This window comes from Bubalus bubalis, chromosome 4 (genome assembly GCF_019923935.1).
Source record: "Bubalus bubalis isolate 160015118507 breed Murrah chromosome 4, NDDB_SH_1, whole genome shotgun sequence".
In the NCBI taxonomy this organism is placed as follows: Eukaryota; Metazoa; Chordata; class Mammalia; order Artiodactyla; family Bovidae; genus Bubalus; species Bubalus bubalis.
Genome location: NC_059160.1, coordinates 145,611,955 through 145,634,265, shown reverse-complemented (window position 1 = coordinate 145,634,265; position 22,311 = coordinate 145,611,955). Strand labels below are relative to the sequence as shown.

Sequence of the window (22,311 nt, the reverse complement as noted above, 5' to 3'; positions counted from 1 at the left end):
CCAGGGTGCTTGGCTGGGGGTCAGGCTCCTCTACGATGTGGACAAGGAGTAGGGGACAGGCGCTGGGATGGGGGTCCCAGGGAGAGGGACACAGAGTTATGTCGCAGCCGGGGCTGCAGTGGTCAGTGGGTTGTCCTCTACTTTGGAGGGGTGCTCCGTCTCTGCGGAGGGAGCCACATCTGGGAAGAGGCCGGGGGCCGGGCGCGTGGGCAAGGGGGCGCTGCGGCGACACAGGTGTGCCGGGTGCCATGACGACCGCGCGGTGCAGCGCGAGCCCCCTCCCCCTGGCTCGGGAGCGCGAGCGGCGGGCAGCCGGCGGCGGGCAGTAGAGCCTAGAGCCGGGCGGGCGGGCAGCTGCGCGGCTCGGGAGCCTTCCATCCCGGCTGCTGCCCGCGCGGCGAGGGGAGGAAGACCCCGCTCTGGGCTAGGGCCTGCGAGCGCCGGACTGTGAGGCAAGGGCGCGCGCCCTCAACCCAGCACCGGAGACCCCCTGTCCCTTGCCGGTTCGCAGGGGCCCGCTGCCTCCCTCCGTCGGGGACCGTCCTGGAGCAGGGCAGAGTGGGCAGGATGGATGGTGAGTGACCCCGGGGCTGAGGCTAGGGGCGAGTGGATGGGTACTGAGGAGCTCTTAGCCAAGAGAGAGGGGAGGGGAGGGGGTGTCCTGATCGCAGAGGGCTGTCCAGAGCCCAACACTGTGACTCTGAGTGTGTGTGTGTGTGTGTGTGTGTGTGTGTGTGTGACAGTCAGACACACACTGAGAGAGGGAGAAAGACCTAGAGTGCTTTGTAGAGTGTGTGCCTGAATATGTGTGTGTGAGACAGAGAGAGGTAGGGGAAAGACCCAGAAGCCTCTATGCCCCGAGTGCCTAGAACACTCCCTCCTGCCTGAGAGGGGGCTCCTTTGAAACTAGGTGAGGACAGCTTGCTTATTAGCGTTAAAGGAACTGTCATTCCTTCCAGGCGGCAAAGTCGGAGAGATGGAATTCTAGACAAGGTCTCCTCCATGCAAAATTTCCCTCCCTGGGAGAAAGGAGAGGGAACTACGGACCTGACCTCCAGAACTTTAAGGCAGGGGTCCCCAACCTCTGGGATCTAATGCTTGGTGACCTGAAGTGGAGCTGATGCGATAATAATAGAAATAAAAGTGCCCAATAAATGTAACGCATTTGAATCATCCCCAAACCATCCCACCTTTCCACCCCTCTTACCCCCCTACCCCCCGACCCCTGTCCTGGTCTGTGGAAAAATTGTCTTCCATAAAGCTGTTTGCTCCAGCCTTACCAGGTTGGGAGCCAGACCTCTGTCTCAGCTGGTGTAGGCAAAGGAAACCATCTTTTAGCTAAGGAACTGGAGAATCCAGGGCTGGTCCACTGGCTTGCTGGGTGATTTGGGGATTTGCCTAAATCTGTGCGAGGTGGTGCTAGTGGTAAAGAATCTGCCTACCAGTGCAGGAGACCTAAGAGACGTGAGTTCGGTCCCTGGGTTGGGAAGAGCCCCTGGTGGAGGGCATGACAACCCACACTAGTATTCTTGCCTGGAAAATCCCATGGACAGAGGAGCCTAGTGGGCTACAGTACATAGGGTCACAGAGTCAGACACGACTGAAGCGACTTATCACGCACGCACTTTGTGCAACTGGTTACCTATCTCTTGAATGGAGAAACTTACATTTGGCTGTACTCACAGTGTGGCTGTGAGGGTAAAATCAGACAAGATGTGTTGAATAAAATCATACCGTAAAAGAAGGCTGCTCCAGGAGGTAATAAAACCCGGAAATTCCAAGCCAGTACAATTGCAAACATGGCTGGCAAGAAAGAAAAGGGAGTTTTACAGAACACGGTGTGCAGCTGCACTTGTTGCTTTCCAATGAGCTAGGGTTGAAAAGTGCACACACACAAGATCCAATGAGAAATACAGAACTCAAGATGCGTCTAGACGATTAGTGGGATCTGGAAGGATAGTGTTAGCAAAGCACGGAAGCCTCCATGAACAGAAGCCAAGGAAAACTGGTAAAGACAGAGCAAAGTGCTTTCAAAGTTTGCATAAGGATAGCAGAGGAACCTGCGTTGGGCTTGGGCTTGTGGTGCATGTAACCTTAACACACAAGGGAGGGCAGCCTAGCAGGCCGCACAGGCAATTTTACTTCAAATGGTGAAATGAGGGACCTAAGGGGGAGATTGAAGCCCAAGATAAGTGATGGGATAAGGCATCAAGCCACATATAATCTAAGCTCAGACAAATAGCATCCCAGGGACCTGGAGGCATTCTCCGATGTGGGCATTCTCTGATGTAATCTTTGTCTTAGAGGAAATGACAGAGAATGAAGTGCCAGACGACTGAAGATGGGCAAATGTCCTGATTTTCAGAAAGGAAGAAAAGGTAGATAAAAACAAGCCCTAAACTGCTAAGAAAAATATTGACCTGTATTTAAAATTTCAGAATAAATTATCAAACACTTAGTGAACACTTGTTCAGTCATTAAGTCATGTCCGACTCTCTGTGATCCCATGGACTGCAGCATGCCAGGCTTCCCTGTCCTTCACTATCTCCCGGAGTTTGCTCAAGCTCATGTCCAATGAGTCAGTGATGACATCCAACCATCTCATCCTCTGTCGTCCCCTTCTCTTCCTGCCCTCAATCACTCCCAGCATCAGTCATTTCCAATGAGTCAGTTCTTTGCATCAGGTGGCCAAAATATTGGAACTTCAGCTTCAGCATCAGCCCTTCCAATGAATATCCAGGGTTGATTTCCTTTAGGATTGACTTGTTTGATCTCCTCACTGTCCAAGGGACTCTCAAGAGTTCTCCAGCACCACAGTTCAAAAGCATCAGTTCTTTGGCGCTCAGCCTTCTTTATGGTCCAACTCTCATATCTGTACATGACTACTGGAAAAACCATAGCTTTCTCTATACAGACCTAAGTTGGCAAAGTAATGTCTCTGGTTTTTAATATGCTGTCTGGTTTTGTCATAGCTTTTCTTCCAAGGAGCAAGTGTCTTTTAATTTCATGGCTGCAGTCACCATCTGCAATGATTTTGGAACCCAAGTAAATGAAGTCTGTAACTGTGTCCATTGTTTCCCCATCTATTTGCCATGAAGTGATGGGACTGGATGCCATGATCTTCATTTTTTGACTGTTGAATTTTAAGCCAGCTTTTTCATTCTCCTCTTTCACCTCCATCAAGAGGCTCTTTAGTTCCTCTTTGCTTTCTGCCATAAGGGTGGGGTCATCTGTATATCTGAGTTTATTGATATTTCTCCCAGCAGTCTTGATTCCAGCTTGTGATTCATCCAGCCCAGCATTTTGCTTGATGTACTCTGCATATAAGTTAAACAAGCAGGGTAACAATATACAGCCTTGACATACTCGTTTCCCCATTTGGAACCAGTCCATTGTTCCATGTTCCATGCTAACTGTTGCTTCTCGACCTGCATACAGATTTCTCAGGAGGCAGATAAGGTGGTCTGGTATTCCCATCTCTTTCAGAATTGTCCACAGTTTGTTGTGATCCATATAGTCAAAGGCTTTAGCATAGTCAATGAAGCAGAAGTAGGTGTTTATCTGGAATTCTCTTGCTTTTTTCTATGATCCAACAGATGTTGGCAATTTGATCTCTGGTTCCTCTGCCTTTTCTATAATTCAGCTTGTAAACCTGGAAGTTCTTGGCTCACATACTGTTGAAGGATTTGAAGGATTACCTTGCTAGCATGTGAAATGAGCATAATTATCTGGTAGTTTGAACATTCTTTGGCATTGGCCTTCTTTGGGATTGGGATGAAAACTGACTTTTTGTAGTCCTATGGCCATTGCTGAGTTTTCCAAATTTGCTGGTGTATTGAGTGCAGCATTTTAATAGCATCATCTTTTAGGATTTGAAATAGCTCAGCTGGAATTCCATCACCTCTACTAGCTTTGTTTGTAGTAATGCTTCCTAAGGCCCACTTGATTTCACACTCCAGGATGTCTGGCTTTAGGTGAGTGATCACACCATCACGGTTATCCGGTTCATTAAGATCTTTTTTGTGCAGTTTTTCTGTGTATTCTTGCCACCTCTTCTTAATCTCTTCTGTTTCTGTTAGGTCCTTACTGTTTCTGTCCTTTATTGTGTCCATCTTTGCATAAAACATTCCCTTTGTATCTCTAATTCTCTTGAGATCGCTAGCCTTTCCCATTCTATTGTTTTCTATTTCTTTGCATTGTTCACTTAAGAAGGTTTTCTTATCTCTCCTTGATATTCTTTGCACTCTGCATTCAGTTGGGTATATCTTTCCCTTTCTCCTTTGCCTTTTGCTTCTCTCTTCTTTCCTCAGCTGTTTGTAAGGCCTCCTCAGACAACCATTTTGACTTGCTGCATTTCTTTTTCTTGGGGATGGTTTTGGTCACTGTCTCCTGTACATTGTTACAAACCTCCATCCATCGTTCTTCAGGCACTCTGTCTACAAGATCTAATCCTTCAATCTGTTTGTCACTTCCACTGTATAATCATAAAGGATTTGATTTAGGTCATACCTGAATAGCCTAGTGGTTTTCCGTACCTTCTTTAATTTAAGGCTGAATTCTGCAATAAGGAGCTGATGATCTGAGCCACAGTCAGCTCCAGGTCTTGTTTTTGCTGACTTAGAAGACAATAAAGCGATCAGACATCACAGAATTTTTTCAAAGGAGGCATCTTGTACACTTGCAAAGATATGTGCATAAGCATTTTCATCACAGTGCAAAATTAGAAATCATCTAATGTCCCTAAGTTAAGTAAATTAAATGATGAGAGCACTTGCAACAGCATGCCATATGAGTTGTGTTTAGGATTTTATTTACTGGTATGAAAATATATTTACTACCTACTGTAAGTAACTTTTTAAAAAGCAGGCTTTAGAACACACATGTAGTATGATCTCCTTTATGCAAAATTAAATAGGCTTATTATTAAATGTATATGTAAAGTATATGCAAAGAGATGGTCACTAGTATCTTTGGGTGCTCCTGCTTCTGAAAGTATACCCTAAGAGAAGGAGCTGGTGCCTGAAAGCAGAAGTCAGGAGACTGAGATGGGAAAAGGAGAAAAGGCAAGAACAGAACTGAGCTTCAAAGAAAGCAAAACAGAGAGCCCTGGTGTTGGCTTCATGAGATGCTGGAAATGCAGGGTACAGTCAGTCGACTTGGCCAGAACCTTTGGGATGTGGCTGGGAGCATCACAAAGGCAATGGCCACGGGGGCATCTCTTGGTGTGAAATTTCAGGGATGTTTATTTCACTTTTCTTTTGTAGTGCTCAGAACTGCTTTATAGTAAACATATTGCCTTTTTTATAAAAACAAAAAATTTTTTTCAAAATCAAAGAAAAAAATGTAGTAATGTAGTAGTCATTAGGGGCCAATATTAGTGCTAAAACCAACTCAGGCTAAACCTCCCACATTTCCTCTTTCACACTGGGTTTCTAAGAGGTAGAAAGATGAATTACGAGATTTTAGCAGGACCCTGCTAAGATCTCTCATGAGAGCCCTTGAAACTGAGCTGTGTCAAAGGGGCTGGAGGACTGATGACAAGACTTTGTATTAACTTTAATGCAGCTTAGAGGGCCTTCAGACTTTGACCTTGACATTGATGTTAAATAATTGAGAGGGAAAACGAAAGGCATGCTCGTCACATCTGTGGTTAAGAGCCGTAACACCCACATAGCAACAGGTTCAAAATTTAAATTAGGGTATCTTAACATTCTGGAACACTGGATCAAACCCAAGAAAATGAAATGTAAAGTAAATTGCTAAGACCTGAATTTAGGTCCAAAAAAATCAATTGCATACATTTGAAAGAGAGGAGATCTGGCTTGTAATCTTGAGGAAAGTTTCTGGGGAGATAAAAACCAACTGCCTGACGGACATGGGCCCAAAACTCCCACTTACTGAAAAGACCCTGAGATGTTGAGAGTGGGGGAAAAAGGCCGGGAGAGGGGGATGACCTTGGGGACAGGGGCCCATTCTTGTTCAAGGAGCAGAACTGGAACAGGTGGGGGACAAGTTGCAGTAAGACAACTCAACAACAGGAAGAATTTTCTGGCGCTCAGAGTTGGTCTAGAAGCTGTGTCCTTGCCAGGTCGAATTAAGCAAGGGTTACTGACTGGCTGGATACTGACTGGAGGGCAGAAGGAGGTATTCTTGGGTGGCTGGACCAACAATAGGGCCTGGAGGATCTCTGAGGGCCTGCAGACAGACACTGCAGTCTGTCTGTCCTCCTGCAGAGTTGCTGGATCAGCCGGGCAGTAGTCCGTCTCAGGCCTTCCCCACTGGGCCTTGGCTGCGTGGTGTGCTATGCAGTGAGGCATCAGAGGGCACAGTTCCCACCCTGCTCCCAGCCCAGCCCCAGTCTAGTGGCTTCCTCAGAGCCTCTGGCAGCCTCCAGAGCTGCCTGCCCAGCCTGGGATCTCTGTGGCTGAGGGAGGCCAGAGGCGAGGAGGATGTCTGCTCACACTGCCTGGTGTGGGAGACCTGTGGGGAAGAGGCCCATGCAGGGGAAGGTTGCCAGAGAGAGGAGCAAGCTAGCTGGTTTCCCTCCAGCGCAGGACACAGAAATTTCTTGGAAATCCAGGTGGGTTCTGCTTCCCATGCCCCCAAAAGTGCTGCCAGTGGGGCCGTCAGAGTTGAGAACCAGAGCTGTCGTGAATATTTTAATCATATTTATCAGAGTTTCCTTATGATGAGAAAGGTTAGATCTCAAGTTAGTGCAAAGGAAAAAGAAATTACTTAAAACACACTGTTACACACTGTTAATGTCTTTTGTTTGTTCTGGGGTTTTTTGGTCATTTGTTCACACACACACACACACACACTTTTATATGGAACACAGTTTATAATGCTTCTACCTACTATTTTGTAACTATTGCCACCTTGGTCAGCATTTCCTCCCACCATTAGAACTTGTTCTATTTCTTAAGTAAATCCCTAAAAGTGGACTGGCTGGCTCTTCGAGTGGGTCTTGGATCAGGGTGCTGGATGGATGTGCCCCGTTTGCAAAGGCTGAGCTGATGTGTGTCCTTCCAACCCCCACAGTGCAGAGCCACCCCCTGGGGTCACCAAGCGCTTTTCCTCTCTGCCAGTCTGATTGATGGCATGCTCACCCAGTGTTCTTTTAAAATTGCATTTCTTTGATTACAAATGAATTTTTCGTCTCATGTGTTTATTAGCCATTGTACTGTGCTCTTTTGTGTTCTTCAGAAGGTCAGGCCGTGTTCACCCTGAGGCTCTCAGGAAGTGGGCGCTGAATGGTGTAGTTCAGTTCAGTCACTCAGTTGTGTCCGACTGTTTGCGACCCCATGGGCTGCAGCATGCCAGGCTTCCCTGTCCATCACCAACTCCCAGAGCTTACTCAAACTCATGTCCATCGAGTCAGTGATGCCATCCAACCATCTCATCTTCTATCAACCCTTTCTCCTCCTGCCTTCAATCTTTCCCAGCATCATGGTCTTTTCCAATGAGTCAGTTCTTCGCATCAGGTGGCCAAAGTATTGGAGTTTCAGCTTCAGCATCAGTCCTTCCAATGAACATTCAGGACTGATCTCCTTTAGGATGGACTGGTTGGATCTCCTTGCAGTCCAAGGGACTCTCAAGAGTCTTCTCCAACATCACAGTTCAAAAGCATCAATTCCTCCGCGCTCAGCTTTCTTTATAGTCCAACTCTCACATCCATACATGACTACTGGAAAAAACATAGCCTTGACTAGAAGGACCTTTGTTGGCAAAGTAATGTCTCTGCTTTTTAATATGTTGTCTGCTGCTGCTGCTGCTGCTAAGTTGCTTCAGTCGTGTCTGACTCTGTGCGACCCCACAGACGGCAGCCCACTAGGCTCCTCCATCCCTGGGAATCTTCAGGCAAGAACACCGGAGTGGGTTGCCATTGCCTTCTCCAATGCATGAAAGTGAAAAGTGAAAGTGAAGTCACTCAGTTGTCCCCGACTCTTCGCGACCCCATGGACTGCAGTGCACCAGGCCCCTCCGTCCATGGGACTTTCCAGGCAAGAGCACTGGAGTGGGCTGCCATTGCCTTCTCCAATATGCTGTCTAGGTTGGTCATAATGATATAGGAGTGAGGAGTGAAGTTGCTCAGTCGTGTCCGACTCTTTGAGACCCCATAGACTGTAGCGTCGAAGAAGGCAATGGCACCCCACTCCAGTACTCTTGCCTGGAAAATCCCATGGACGGAGGAGCCTGGTAGGCTGCAGTCCATGGGGTCGCTAAGAGTTGGACACAACTGAGCGACTTCACTTTCACTTTCCACTTTCCTGCATTGGAGAAGGAAATGGCAACCCACTCCAGTGTTCTTGCCTGGAGAATCCCAGGGATGGGGGAGCCTGGTGGGCTGCCGTCTATGGGGTCGCACAGAATCGGACACGACTGAAGCGACTTAGCAGCAGCAGCAGCAGACTGTAGCGTACCAGGCTCCTCTGTCCATGGGATTTTCCAGGCAATAGTACTGGAGTGGATTGCCATTTCCTTCTCCAGGGGATCTTCCCAACCCAGGACTCGAACTTGGGTCTCCCGCATTGAAGACAGACGCTTCAACGTCTGAGCCACCAGGTAACTAACTGGGTCTCCAATCTAGGGCTGAGCTCTGTGTGGTACCAGGGCAGACCAGTAGGTGGCGCTAACGATGCAGTCATTAGTGGGAGAACTGTGAACTTGGAGTACCCAGCTGGATTCCGTGCTCTGGACCTTCATTTTGGTGTTGCCTTCTCTCTCACACATCTTCCAGGCTTTTCAGGGAGGCCCACAACAAGAGTATTATAAAATATTACCCTCGGATCCATTGTGCAGTTTAATACCATCAGCACAGCTGCTGCTGGGTTAACACATTGAGTGTTGTGTGTCCCGCATTGTGTCAAGTTTTCTTCACATATCTCACTTTTTTCAGTAAGTGTGAGCTTATCTCCATTTTGGGCTTCCCTTGTGGTTCAGCTGGTAAAGAATCCGCCTGCAATGCAGGAGACCTGGGTTTGATGCCTAGGTTGGGAAGATTCCCTGGAGAGGAGAAAGGCTACCTACTCCAGTATTCTGGCGTAGAGAATTTCATGGACAGTCCATGCGATAGCAAATAGTCGGACACGACTGAGCGACTTTCAGTTTCTTTCACTTTCTCTCCATTTTACTAGTGAGGACTCTGGTTTCCAGAGAGGTGACATGACCTACCCGAGGTCACAGCCAGGAATTGTGTGTTTCCACTCTAAAGACAAGAACAGTAACCTCCCACGCAGATGAGGAGATGTCTTACTTTTGCTGCTGTAACAAAATACCATAGACTGGGTGGCTTTTATGCCTATGTGCATGCTCTGTCGCTCTGTTGTGTCCAACTCTTTGCGATCTCATGGACTGTAGCCCTCCAGGCCCCTCTTGTCCATGAAATTTTTCCGGCAAGAATACTGGAGCAGGTTACCATTTCCTACTCCAGGGGATCTCCCCGACTCAGGGATCAAACCCGTATCCCTTGCGGTCTCTTCCCTTGGCAGGCGTATTCTTTCCCACTGCGCCACCTTGTGGCTGTTAAACAGCAGAAACTGACCTGTTACAGATCTGGAGACTGGCAAGTCCAAGATCGAGGTACAGATTCAGTGTCTGGTGAGGATCCTGTTGTTGGTTTATACACAGCTTCCTGTGTCCTTATGTGGTGGAAGGGACGAGGGAGCTCTCTGAGGTCTTTTTAAAATGAAGGCACTAATCCTATTCAAGAGAGCTTGCCCTTGTGACCTAATTAGAGTTGACCCTTGAACAACACGGGTCTGAACTGCACTGCTTCATTTATACACAGATTTTTTTCCCAATAGATGCATACTACTGTACTACATGATCTGAGGCTTGTTGAATCCATGCATGGATTCGCAGGACTGACTGTAAATTTATATTCAGGGCTGACTGAGCTGAATTTAAAGTCATATTTGGATTTTTGACCGCACAGGAGTCAGAGCCCCGAATCACCCCCATGCATTTTTCAAGGGTCAGCTATGCCTCCCGAAGGCCCTGCTTCCAAATACCATCACACTGGGTATGAATTTTGAGGAGACACAAATATTCTGTCTATTGCCTGAAGTCAGGAGAAAAGAGGGCTGGGACTTACCAGTCTATGTGCATCCACTACCTCCAGGGTCTTTGGGCTAAGACCTTCAGCTCTGTGGTTCCCAGACTGGAGTGTCCATTGGAATCATGGGGAAGATACATTAAAACAGAGATATCTGGGTTTCTGGTTCTCTAGATCAGGGGTGATTCCTGAGAATATGCATTTCTAGCAAGTCCCAGGTGATGCTGATGCTGCTGGTCAGGGACTACACACTGAGAACCAGGGCTTCCTCATCTTCTCTGGCCCCAGACTTTCAGTGGCTCAGAGCTTAATCTCTGAGATCATGAGAATGCCCTGGAGGAAAGGGGAATGGCATAATTGGGTAGAGCGGATGAAATTTTCACAGGCTGTAATGTATCCACAAGGGCACCAGGCGGATCCCCAGAAGGACAAGTCCAGTTGTTAATGAGGTCTCCAGCTTCTGGTATGGGGTCCAGATGGGGTGGGAGGCCTGCCTGCCTCCAACCCATCTCACCACCAGCCAGGGGAATTGCCAGGAATAGGAAGGAGTTTAACTAAATTGAGAATAAATCAGTCTACAGTGCTGGAAACTGTCCTAAGTGTAGAGACTGATGCTCAGGCTCAGCCAAGGGTCCAGGGATGGGCAGGGTTGCTCCCAGACACTTCTCAGGGCCAGCCTTTGGGATATGAGCTCACTAAGCAGTCCCTTGAAACCAAGTGAAAGGTAGCAGGGCAAACACACAGGCTAGAATTTAGTTGGGCAGGTTTTGACAATTTCCTCTGCTCATCCACACCCATAGATTTCCCCAAGTTGTTCAGGTTGATTTTGAGGCTCAGCAAGAGTGAGCTAACTAAGGAGGCTCCCAACAGACTGTGGTGGGGGTTCTTTCCAGAGGACCCTGGAAAAGGCCTCTCAACACTAGCAACGCCAGCCTTGAGCAGGACCCTGTCACCTGACATCAGGATCTGCCTTTCCTTCCTTTTTCTCTTCATACATGTATTTATCCTCTTAACAACCATTTAGTAAACCATTTATTAACAACAAATGATCAGGCCCTGCTGAGATGCTGAGGATATCTTCCCATCAATGAGAAAGAAAAGATCCTTCCTCTCCAGGAGCTGATTTTCAAAGTTGGAGGAAAAAAAAATCCAATAAAACTGGGGGGGGGAGAAAATATTGGCAGATGGAAGAAAATAAGCAAGATGCCATGAGAGATAATAGTGGGCACCTAAATTAAATAATCAGGTCATGCTTCTCCAAGAAGACAGTATTTAAGCTGAACGCTAAAGGAGGGGGAAAGGCAGAGGGACTAGGAAGAGATAAAGGTGTTGAGATTGGAAAGAGCAAGAGTTCGTTGGAGGCATCAAGAGGGGACCAGAGCACAAAGGACAAAGGGGAGGGTAGCAGGGGGATGAGGCCAGATCGATGGCAACAGGAATCAGACCATGCAGTAAGGAGTTTGGGTTGTATATGAGATGCAATGAGGAGTCTAGGCAACAGTTAGTGGCTCCTGCTGAAAACATTGGTGAAAGCTAATGAGAAAGGCTCCTTGATAGAGGAGGGATCAAGCTGACATCACTTAAGCCCACTGTTCAACCTTAGCATTAAGAAAGAGACCACCAGGGAGTTCCCTGGTGACCTAGTGGTTAAGATTCCAGGTTTTCACCACTGCAGCCCAGGATTCTGCAAGCTGCAGCCAAAAAAAAAAAAAAAAAAAAAAAGAGAGAGAGAGAGAGAAAGTCCACCAGACATAATCAGATCAAGCCTCTAGATCTAATTGTTATTTACAGGAAATACAGCAGACAGAGAGCAGAATGTGTAAAATGACATCAAGAGGGGGCAATCAGCAAAATCCAGTCTGTGAGAAATTCTACAGACAAATGACCCAGACATTTATATGATCCCAAGAGAGACCTGCAGAAGGGCCACTCAGATGACTAAGCCACAGTGCCATGTCACTAGATTTTGGGGTGGTTTGCCACATAATAATACATAATAGAAATGGAAATCTCATTTGGATCCTCACTCAGACAAACCAGTTATTTAAAAAATTCTGTAAATCCTCCAGTAAAAAATAAATTAGTTAAAATATCTAACAATGAGGGAATTTTGAATGCTGCATAATTGATAATATTGTGACACAATGGTTAATTTTGACACTGGATTATGGATTTTTTGAGTCCTACATTTTAGAAACACAATCTGAAATATTTATGAACAAAAGAGAAGTGATTGTGCTTCAAAATCATCCAAGGAGAGGTGTGGGTATGGATGAAGCAATATTGGCCTTGAGATGGTAATTGTTGAAGGTGAATAATGTACGCTTGGAGGTTCTTCATACCCTTCTCTCGTCATGGTTCATTAAACTATATACTCTTATATACATTCACCCTTACATTCTCTCTTGTACATGTTTGTCATATTAAAATAAAGATGTTCGGGTACAATCGGATGCCCCTGGAGGGCCTAAGCAGATCATTTCCTTCACCAAGTAGTATCATTTCCTTCTCACTGTGCACCCAACACTCCCAGCGTCTCCTCCTCCACTGGCACACCCTTCTCCTCTGACCCGAGTGCCCCCTGCACCTGCTGGTCCCTGTGACCCCACCATGCCAGCTTATTAGCCTGTGCTTCCCCCAGGGTCTTTCTAGTCTCTGGTCCCAAGGCTCCTGTGGGCCTCCAGGCCAGTGGCTGAGCTCTATATGCAACAGAAGACTCCCCAGTGACTCCTCATCTCCTGAACAGGCCCCATTCAGTCCCAGAGGAAAGCAGGAGGAGAGTTTACAAGACAATATCATGAGTCACCACAACTAATGACTTCCCAGAAGATTTGTGGTTGGACACTCAGCCACTCCTTCCAAAGGTGACTGGGGAAACACACACTGAAGCCTGAGGCACATTAGAGACACAGAACCACGGCAACTCAGCTGCAGAGATTAGTGTTCTCTTGAGCAAGTCTGGGAACCCCTCTGGTCACAGTCCTGCCATTTCAAATGGGGTTAATACCTAACCTATTTACCTCATGAGATAGCAGGAAGGATTGGAACAAATAACAGATAAGGAAAAGTGAAAATGTTAGTTGCTCAGTCATGTCCAACTCTTGGTGACCCCTATATCCTGCCAGGCTCCTCTGTCTATGGGATTCTCCCCGCAAGAATATTGGAGTGGGTTGCCTTGCCCTTCTTCGGGGGAGCTTCCCAACACAGGGATTGAACCTGAGTCTCCTACACTGCAGGCAGATTCTTTACCATCTTTACCACCAGGGAAGCCCAGTAGATATGGAAACTCTTTGCTAAAAGCTGTGCAAATGAAGCAGCTGATACCACGATGGGAGAAGGTGAAGGATGGGTGGTGGCCTTGGCTTTGGATGGTCTGAAGAATTGAATGTGTGCCTTTGATCCTCAGCCCTGGTTCAGAGGCCCCTTTTAGTCTTCCTCCCTCTACTGCCTTCTTGTCTTCCACAACTAAAGTCTGTGGCGATGATGAGGAGGGACGCCAAAGATATTGAGGGTGTAATAGGATCCCAGAAGAAAACAGGTGGTGCACTCAGGAAGGGTTTAACTGAAGAGAATTTGGTAGAGACACTTGACAGCGGGAAGGGTTTAACTGAAGAGAATTTGGTAGAGACACTTGACAGCGGGGAGAGGAGGGCAAGAGAATCAGCATGGGATGGTGATGCACACAGGGACGGCCAACCACAGGAAGCTGTCGCTGCAGAGGGGGAACCTTGTCATTGCAGCCCTGCAGGAACTGGAGCCGTGGAAGAGGAGTTACCCAGCCAGAGCTGCACCCATAAAGACAGCCCCATGGGCAGACCTGGTCCAGGCAGGGAGGGAATCAGGAGATAAATACCCTGACCTCTCTCTCCTCCACTCCTTCAATCTCCTTCAGTGCCTCCCATTGGCTGAAACCCAGTTGAAAAACCAGAAGGCAGGGAATAGAATCTAAAAAAGAGTGGAGATACATATATATATGAAAGTGAAGTAGCTCAGTTGTGTCTGACTCTTTGCAAGCCCGTTGACTGTAGCTGTAGCCCACCAGGCTCCTCCGTCCATGGGATTCTCCAGGCAAGAGTACTGGGGTGGGTTGCCATTTCCTTCTCCAGGGGATCTTCCTGACCCAGGGATCGAACCCAGGTCTCCCACATTGCAGGCAGACGCTTTAACCTCTGAGCCACCAGGGAAGCCTATATATGTATATACATACATACATACATACATGTATAACTGACTCACTTTTGCTGTACAGCAGAAACAACACTATGAATGAACTGTACTCCAACAACAACAACAACAAAAATGACCCAGAGAGCAAGGGAACCTGGCTGACATAGGTTCCTGAGAGGTCAGCCTCTGGGGCAGAGAGCAGGGCTGAGAAGTATGGGGCCTGGATGCGGCACAGTGGGACTGTGTGCAATTGGAGAGTGACCAACATTGGGAAATGAAATGACAGGTGGACAAGCGGGTTGGGAGGTGTGAGATCACGGTCTGAGTGGGTGTGAGATCAGGGTCTGAGTGGCTGTGAGTTGAAAGTCTTGGATCGGTGAATCCAGTTGCAATTGGAGTTGAGCTCATGCCCAGGTGCTGGGCATGGTCAGGGTCTGGAGCACAGAAGGATCTCCCAGTGGTGAGAAGTCAGTCATCTCTTCTTCACCTAAGATCCTGACCTGTGTGCTCCTTTGCGCCTAGGGGAGCCCGCCCAGCCTTCCAACAGCAGCTGGCCCCCAAGTGAGAATGGGAGTGATGCTGAGGCCACCCCGGCTGCAAACCTCACCTTCTCCTCCTATTACCAGCACTCCTCCCCAGTGGCTGCCATGTTCATTGTGGCCTATGTACTCATCTTCCTCCTCTGCATGGTGGGCAATACCCTGGTCTGCTTCATCGTGCTCAAGAACCGGCACATGCACACTGTCACCAACATGTTTATCCTCAATCTGGCCATCAGCGACCTGCTGGTGGGCATCTTCTGCATGCCCACCACCCTTGTGGACAACCTCATCACTGGTGAGTAGGGGCAATAGAGGCAGCTTCCCCCTGAAATCGTGGCTGGCCTGGTCTCCTGGCCAAGGTGCCATTGTCTCAAACTCCCCAGTCTTATGGCTGAGGGATTAGACTAGAAATAACAGATACAATGAATTAACCATTTGCTTTGTTCCAGGCTTTGTGTGACTTATTCTTCCTGCATTATTTTAACTAATCCTCACAACAATCCAATGAAGAATTGTTATCCCCAATTGATGGATGAGGAAACTGAGGCTCTGAGTGATTAAGGGGTGGTTCTGTAGTTTACACAACTAAGTGTCTGTATTTCTAACCACTGCACCATTCAGTCCTACTCTCCAGGGGAGCTCCCATCTAGTTCTGGGCAGAACTAGAACCAGCAGGAAGAAGTGCTAAGATGGCAGGTTTCCTCTGAATAGGGACCTAAATTTGAGATGTTCTCCACGATAAAAAGTTCCTGCCTACAGGTATTGTGCTCCCTGTCACTGGGAGTGTCTAAGTAGGGACTGGCCGGCTGTTTAGCAGGGATCTGGTAGAGGGATTCAAGCAGAACTAGGCCACTTGACTTCTAAATTCCCGCCCAGCATCTAAAAATGTCAGAAGGATCCCACTATCATCTACCTTCTCCCAGGATTCACTTTTCTTGTTTCAGAGTAAGGCGCCACAGAGTCTAGGTGGGAAGGACTAGTTTCCAGAGCTGGGGAGACCCCTAGAGGTCTGTGCCTGCAGCTTCTGTGCTCAGAGCTCCCAGAAACTTAGGATTCAGAGCCTGGACAGCCCCATTTGGAGTGACTTCGGTGTCTCTGTGGTATAGTTGGTTAGCACGTTGGACTGTTAACTGAAAGGCTAGTGGTTCGAGCCCACCCAAGGATGCTCCCCATTATGCCAGCCATTTGGGCTTGCCAGGTGACTCAGCAATAAAGCATCTGCCTGGAATGCAGGAGATACAGGAGATGCAAATTCTATCCCTGGGGTTGGGAAGCTCCCCTGGAGGAGGAAATGACAACCCACTCCAGTATTCTTGCCTGGAGAATCCCATGGACAGTGGAGCCTGGCAGGCTGTAGTCCATGGGATCACAAAGAGTCAGACACGACTGAGCACACACGGCCACACACTACAGCGGATGTGAGGCTGGGGACTCACAAACCCAGAAAGTGAAGCCAGGGCTGTCACTTCCCCCGTGGCTGTCCTCTGGCTAAGCCTGGTGGGATCTTTAATCACAGCTGAATCACAGGTTCCTTCAGGGATGTTGAACAGAGGCTGTGCATCCTTCTTCCCAAAACACACACAAACATGTGCGTGCACACATACCTGCACATGTGCATACACAGATGTGCACACACGCATGCTCACTCACCAGTTAACAATAGTGTGATGGGGTCACTAGTTGGTTACAGTAGTGTCTGCCAGTCCTTTTTTATCTGTATAAACCATTGTTTATTCAACAACTTCTTAATGTGGGCATTTAGAGTTTCTCTGATATTTTGCAGCCACAACAGTGCTACAATTAATAACCCTGTGCATATGTATTTTGTGTCATCAGAGGTGTAGATTCAGAGTAGAGTGAGACTGTTAGATCAAAAGACAAGTGCATAAATTAGGCATTGCCTAGATCCCCTCCAGAAGGACTGTAATGCTTTGCATTCCCACCAGTGATGTCTGAGAGCTCCTATTTCTCCACAGCAAGTATCATTTGCGTTTTTCTAATTATGAATGAGGTTTGAACATTTTTTCATGTTTTTCCATCTGCTCTCTACAGCGATATTGACTTTCCACACATTTAAACTCCCTGGCACCCAGATCAAACTCTCAGCACTGATCCATAGTGATTTAGAGACAAAGAGATTGTAAATTAATCTCCCCCTTCATTTTCACATCTGTAAAAAGGAGACAGTAATGGGGCTGGAGTCAGGACTGAGCGGGCCAGTGCCTGGTACCTTGTAAGGGTACAGACAGAAAATCAACACGGCAGAGGCCATTGGTGAAAGAAGACCCCAGTCTTGGGAGATGACTCCTGTCCACAGGCACAACAGACAAGAACAAGCTGCCCCTTCCCATCCCAGGCCTACAGGGCTGGAAACACCAGGTAGTTACCAACACAGGGCCGCAGGCAGCCAAGAGGTGAACCTGGCTACCAGTCCTGAAAGCAGGTGGGACCCAGGTCTCATGAGAAAGCAGAAGCTCAGGGGTCAGAGTGAGGACATCAGGTAGGATGGGCTGGAGCTGCTTATACCTCCCCCACTTGTGAGTCAGGATGGATCTGTCCTAGTGGGTCTCCACTTCGGCTGCCACTTAAATCTCCTGGGTCAATTTGGAAAATATGGTGGTCTGAGTCCCACCCTTAGAGATTCTGTTTGTGATTAGTCTGGCATGGTCCTGGGCACTGATCCTTTTCCAAGCTCTCTGTTGATTCTAGTGAGCAGCCAGGTTTGAGAACTACTGGCCTCAAACTTGGAGCTGGGCTATGGGAGCAGAAATCCAGGCAGGGCTGGATGGATCTAAAGCTCATGGAGAAAAATTGCTGGTCGATATAAAGGCTGTCTCTAGTAGGACTGACCACGGAGGTACCGGCCGGTCAGCTCCTCACTCCTGGAAGTGTGTAAGCAGAGGTGGAATGACAACCTAGCTTGACTGGAGGGAAGATACAAGCCACAGAGGGGACTGGCCCAGGTGGCTGGAGGTCTCTGGCTCTTTGTGGATGAGGCGTCTCTCACTTTGTAGTGGCCTCTGTCATTGCAGGCTGGCCCTTTGACAACGCCACGTGCAAGATGAGCGGCTTGGTGCAGGGCATGTCAGTGTCTGCTTCCGTTTTCACGCTGGTGGCTATTGCTGTGGAAAGGTGAGAGGGTTCCTGGCTGGGTTACCCTGGGCTGACTGGGGCACAGCATGAGGACTAGCTGCTATTTCCACTGCTGGGCCTGCTATAAGGCCAGGACTGCTCTGCGATCTGTGGTCCTGAGCCACAGAGGGAAGGGTGGTGGGGCTGCCTGCCCTCTAGAATTGGGGGACTGCAGAGGATACTGCCACCTCTTTCTGGAAGACCTTGAGGCAGCTTCTGAGGAGGTTTAAAAGGTATTCTTGGGCCCTAAGAGGAGCTTGGGGACAGTCCTTGTCTCCTGAGGGGTAGACCTCCTTGCTGGTCCCTGACTCCCCAACTCCACCATCTTCTGCTGCTTCTGGTCTTTCAGCCTCAGATTCCATCAGAGTCTCTGATAAGTGTGGTTCTGCTAAATAGAATGGAGCCAGGGACCAAGCAGCTTGCAATACAACTGACCCAGTTGCAAGAGGGTCCTCCTCCCTCTCCAAGAGCCCTTTCAATAAGGGTGCTTATCCCAGAGCAAGGGAGGCAGGCAGGTAAGTTGGAGGGCTGCCTAGCTGGATGACCTTGGGTAGGTCATTTAACTACACTGAGCCTCCATCTTGTCACCTGTCAAATAGTCCACACCCTATTGGCTGGCTGGGAGGCTTCAGTGAACTTCTGTTTGTAAAGCTGATACATACTACCTGGTATGGAGACCATATGTCAGCAGTTAATAGCATTCTATTTCATCTTTACACCCACACCCCCCTCCTTGTCTTCTTCCAAACTCAGGCACTACTAGCTGCACCCTTCCTAGAATCTAGTGTCCTCATCGTCCTTCCACCTCTGCCCTCATCAAATCCAGTCTTTTGTGACCCAGTGAAGAAGGCAGCTGGGGAGGTAGAACTGGGTCCCCATCTGCAAGGCCGCTAATTAGCTGGGTAATTGGGGGAAGTCCTCCTTCATTGGTCTTCATTTTGTTGTCATTGTTAACGATGACAATGTCTCCCAGTGGTGTTTGGGTATTCTTCAAGTTCCTATCTCCTCCGGGAACTCTTCCTGGTCTGTCCTAGGATCCTTCTCCATTCATTAAGTGCTATTGCACTTAGAGCCAGCACTGTGTGCTTTAAGAATTCTTTGTTTTCTGGCAGTTCCTTATTTGATGTTATGAAACCAGGAGGTCAAAGTTAGGTAGGTTGAGAAAGTAAGGCTTGAGACAAGCTGTGGGAAAAGTGGAAAGTGCTGTCAGGTGAGGAAAAGGGTAGGAGGGAGGAGAGCAGGACAGTTTGGTGAAGGGGAAAGAGCAGTTGGCTGGGAGTCAGCTCTAGGCCTGTGTTCTAGCGCAGGTTTAGCCCTTAAATTGCCCCATGACTTTCCTAAACTAGATGGACACCTTTGACCAGGAGAACTGGGCCTAGGTATTTTTAAAAACACTTCAGGAGATTCTAATGCACAATGAGGGTTTACAGCTGCCGGTTTATATGGCATAGTGGAGCAAGACAAATCTGTATTCAAGCTTGGTCCTTGGTACTAGCTAGCTGTGTGACCCTGAGCCAGTTACTTAACACCTCTGAATCCCATATGTAAAGTAAGGGTGTAATAATAATCACAGCTGAGACATCCTAAGGAGGAAATGGTGCAGAACTGTCTTGATACTATGGAGGCACTGTTGGAAGGATGCTGGCTAAGATGATATAGGGAGAACCTGTCACATAGACTCCACACCTGACCTCCCAAGGTTTTCTGGAGAAGCCATAAACAGCTAAAATTTGTTTTCTTTGATACACCTACCCAATCGGCCTACTCAGGGACAGAATCTGCCAGCTAAGTCACTGCTAGCTGCCAGCTATTCAGTTTATCCTCCAAAATGCACTAACAGGATTCAGTTCTTGTGAAACCTGCCCTTTTGTCTTGTTCCATGGCCACCCAACCTTGGAGTTGATCGCCCTACAGGTGAGAAACCAATTTCCTTGTCAACGAACATAATTAACACCCGAGTCTTCTTTGACACCACCTAAGGTGCAATGGTGGAGGTGAAGTGCCCCAACCCTGCCACCCCCCAGCCCTCTGCCCTCCAGGGGTTGGCGCTCATCCCTGGGACCCTTGGGACCCTCCCAGCCCCCTGCTTTTCCTTCCTCCGTCGCCGCAGGTTCCGCTGCATCGTGCACCCCTTCCGCGAGAAGCTGACCCTGCGGAAGGCCCTGGTCACCATCGCGGTTATCTGGGCGCTGGCCCTGCTCATCATGTGCCCCTCGGCCGTCACGCTGACCGTCACGCGCGAGGAGCATCACTTCATGGTGGACGCCCGCAACCGCTCCTACCCGCTCTACTCGTGCTGGGAGGCCTGGCCCGAGAAGGGCATGCGCAAGGTCTACACGGCCGTGCTCTTCTCGCATATCTACCTGGCGCCGCTGGCGCTGATCGTGGTCATGTACGCGCGCATCGCCCGCAAGCTGTGCCAGGCCCCGGGGCCCGCGTGCGCCGGCGGCGAGGAGGCGGCGGGGGAGGGCGGGCGAGGCGCGCGGCGCAGGGCGCGAGTGGTGCACATGCTGGTCATGGTGGCGCTGTTCTTCACGCTGTCCTGGCTGCCGCTCTGGGCGCTGCTGCTCCTCATCGACTATGGGCAGCTGAGCGAGCCGCAGCTACACCTGGTTACCGCCTACGCCTTCCCCTTCGCCCACTGGCTGGCCTTCTTCAACAGCAGCGCCAACCCCATCATCTACGGCTACTTCAACGAGAACTTCCGCCGAGGCTTCCAGGCCGCCTTCCGCGCCCAGCTCTGCGCGCCGCCGTGGGGGAGCCACCGGGAGGCCTACTCCCAGCGGGCCAGCCGGCTCCTGCGCACGCGGGTGTTCGTAGAGGTGCAGCCCAGCGACTCAGGCCTGCCCTCCGAGTCGGGGCCGAGCAGCGGGCCCCCCAGGCCCGGCCGTCTCCCGCTGCGCAATGGCCGCGTGGCCCACCATAGCTTGGCCGCCGAGGGTCCCGGCTGCTCCCATCTGCCCCTCACCATCCCAGCCTGGGACATTTGAGGGGGATGCGGAGCGCAGGCCTCTGAACCCGAGGGCCACGACCGCACATGTGACACCCAGGCATGACAGCGTCTGGTGTGGTGTTAGGAGAGGCTGCCATATGTCTCCCTCTCAAACACAAGGCAGTGAGCAGTTGTTCGTGGAATCTTCTCTGTTACCTTCCCCCTCAGAAAGAGGCAGAGGAGGGGAAAGAGAGAGGCGCTGTTTCCCTGAAAGCCTCTGCAGCAGAAGCCACAGGCATCATTAGGCATCGTCTCACTGAATTCTCACACTTTGGGGATAGGGTTTCTTATCCCCCTTCTGGGCCTTCCCTGGTGGCTCACTGGTAAAGAATCGGCTTGCCAAGTAGGAGATGCCAGTTGAATCTCTGGGTTGGGAATATCCCTGGAGAAGGAAATGGCAACCCACTCCAGTATTCTTGCCTGAGAAATCCCACGGACAGAGGGGCCTGGCAGGCTACAGTCCATGGGGTCGCAAAAGAGTTGGACACAACTTAGCGACTAAACAATAACATACCCCCTCTACGGGTGCAAAACTGAGGCTGGAAGAGGAGATGAGACTAGTCTGTCTCTCATCTAGAGCCTGCATGACTCCAGTGCCTGCCTGTCTGGTTTTGACCATCTCCAGCTGCCTCCAGAAGGGCCCCTTAGGGCGGAGCACAGTGAAAAATGTGAACTCTAATTAAACATTTGGGAAGAAATGAAAAGCAAAGCTGGTCTGTCTGTCCATCTGATGCTTGGTGTCCATGTCCTGGAGTCTCCTATATATGATTGAAGCCACTCCCCTGATCCCTTCCCAAGAGAACACAGTGTGTTCTGTGTAGGTCTGTCTTGTTTGTTTCAAGAAGTGTTCAGGGCCATTCTCTTCTCCCCAAAGTACCATTAACAGGACGTCACGCCTGAGCATGAGCTCTATAAAGAAAGCTGAGCACCGAAGTATTGACGCTTTTGAACTGTGGTGTTGGAGAAGACTCTTGAGAGTCCCTTGGACTGCAAGAAGATCAAACCAGTCAATCCTAAAGGAAATCAGTCCTGAATATTAATTGAAAGGACTGATGCTGAAGCTGAAACTCCAATATTTTGGCCACCTGATGCGAAGAAGTGACTCATTGGAAAAGACCCTGATGCTGGGAAAGATTGAGGGCAGGAGGAGAAGGGGACAACAGAGGATGAGTTAGTTGGATGGCATCACCAACTTGATGGACGTGAGTGAGCAAGCTCCAGGAGTTGGTGACGGACAGGGAGGCCTCGTGCTGCAGTCCATTGGGTCGCAAAGAGTTGGACTCGACTGAGCGACTGAACTGAGCTGAACTGATGCCTGAGCAATTGCAGAACAATCCCTGGGGAGCCTGTGTCAATTGCAGAGAGTCTGGGTCTGAGCCCAGAGAAGGGGGTGTCTGCCCTCCCTCCTCTCTCATAGGACC

At 49.2% G+C, this 22,311-nt stretch overlaps 1 protein-coding gene across 1 annotated transcript; it reads left to right on the top strand.

Moving 5' to 3' along the window:
- The first annotated feature begins 1,799 nt into the window (after nucleotides 1–1,799).
- Nucleotides 1,800–21,925, top strand: NPFFR1 (neuropeptide FF receptor 1). The gene is made up of 5 exons (XM_025282551.3): nucleotides 1,800–1,838; nucleotides 9,492–9,582; nucleotides 14,717–15,061; nucleotides 17,799–17,898; nucleotides 20,009–21,925. The coding sequence occupies exons 1-5, from the start codon at nucleotides 1,800–1,802 to the stop codon at nucleotides 20,886–20,888; spliced, it is 1,455 nt and encodes a 484-aa protein (XP_025138336.1). The 3' UTR covers nucleotides 20,889–21,925.
- Nucleotides 21,926–22,311: the final 386 nt, after the last annotated feature.

Coding starts and splice junctions, on each gene's coding strand:
- NPFFR1 (XM_025282551.3), top strand. CDS start 1,800: ATGGCTGGCAAGAAAGAAAAGGGAGTTTTACAGAACACG. Junction 15,062..17,798: donor TGTGGACAACCTCATCACTG/GTGAGTAGGGGC, acceptor CTGTCATTGCAG/GCTGGCCCTTTGACAACGCC. Junction 17,899..20,008: donor GTGGCTATTGCTGTGGAAAG/GTGAGAGGGTTC, acceptor CCGTCGCCGCAG/GTTCCGCTGCATCGTGCACC.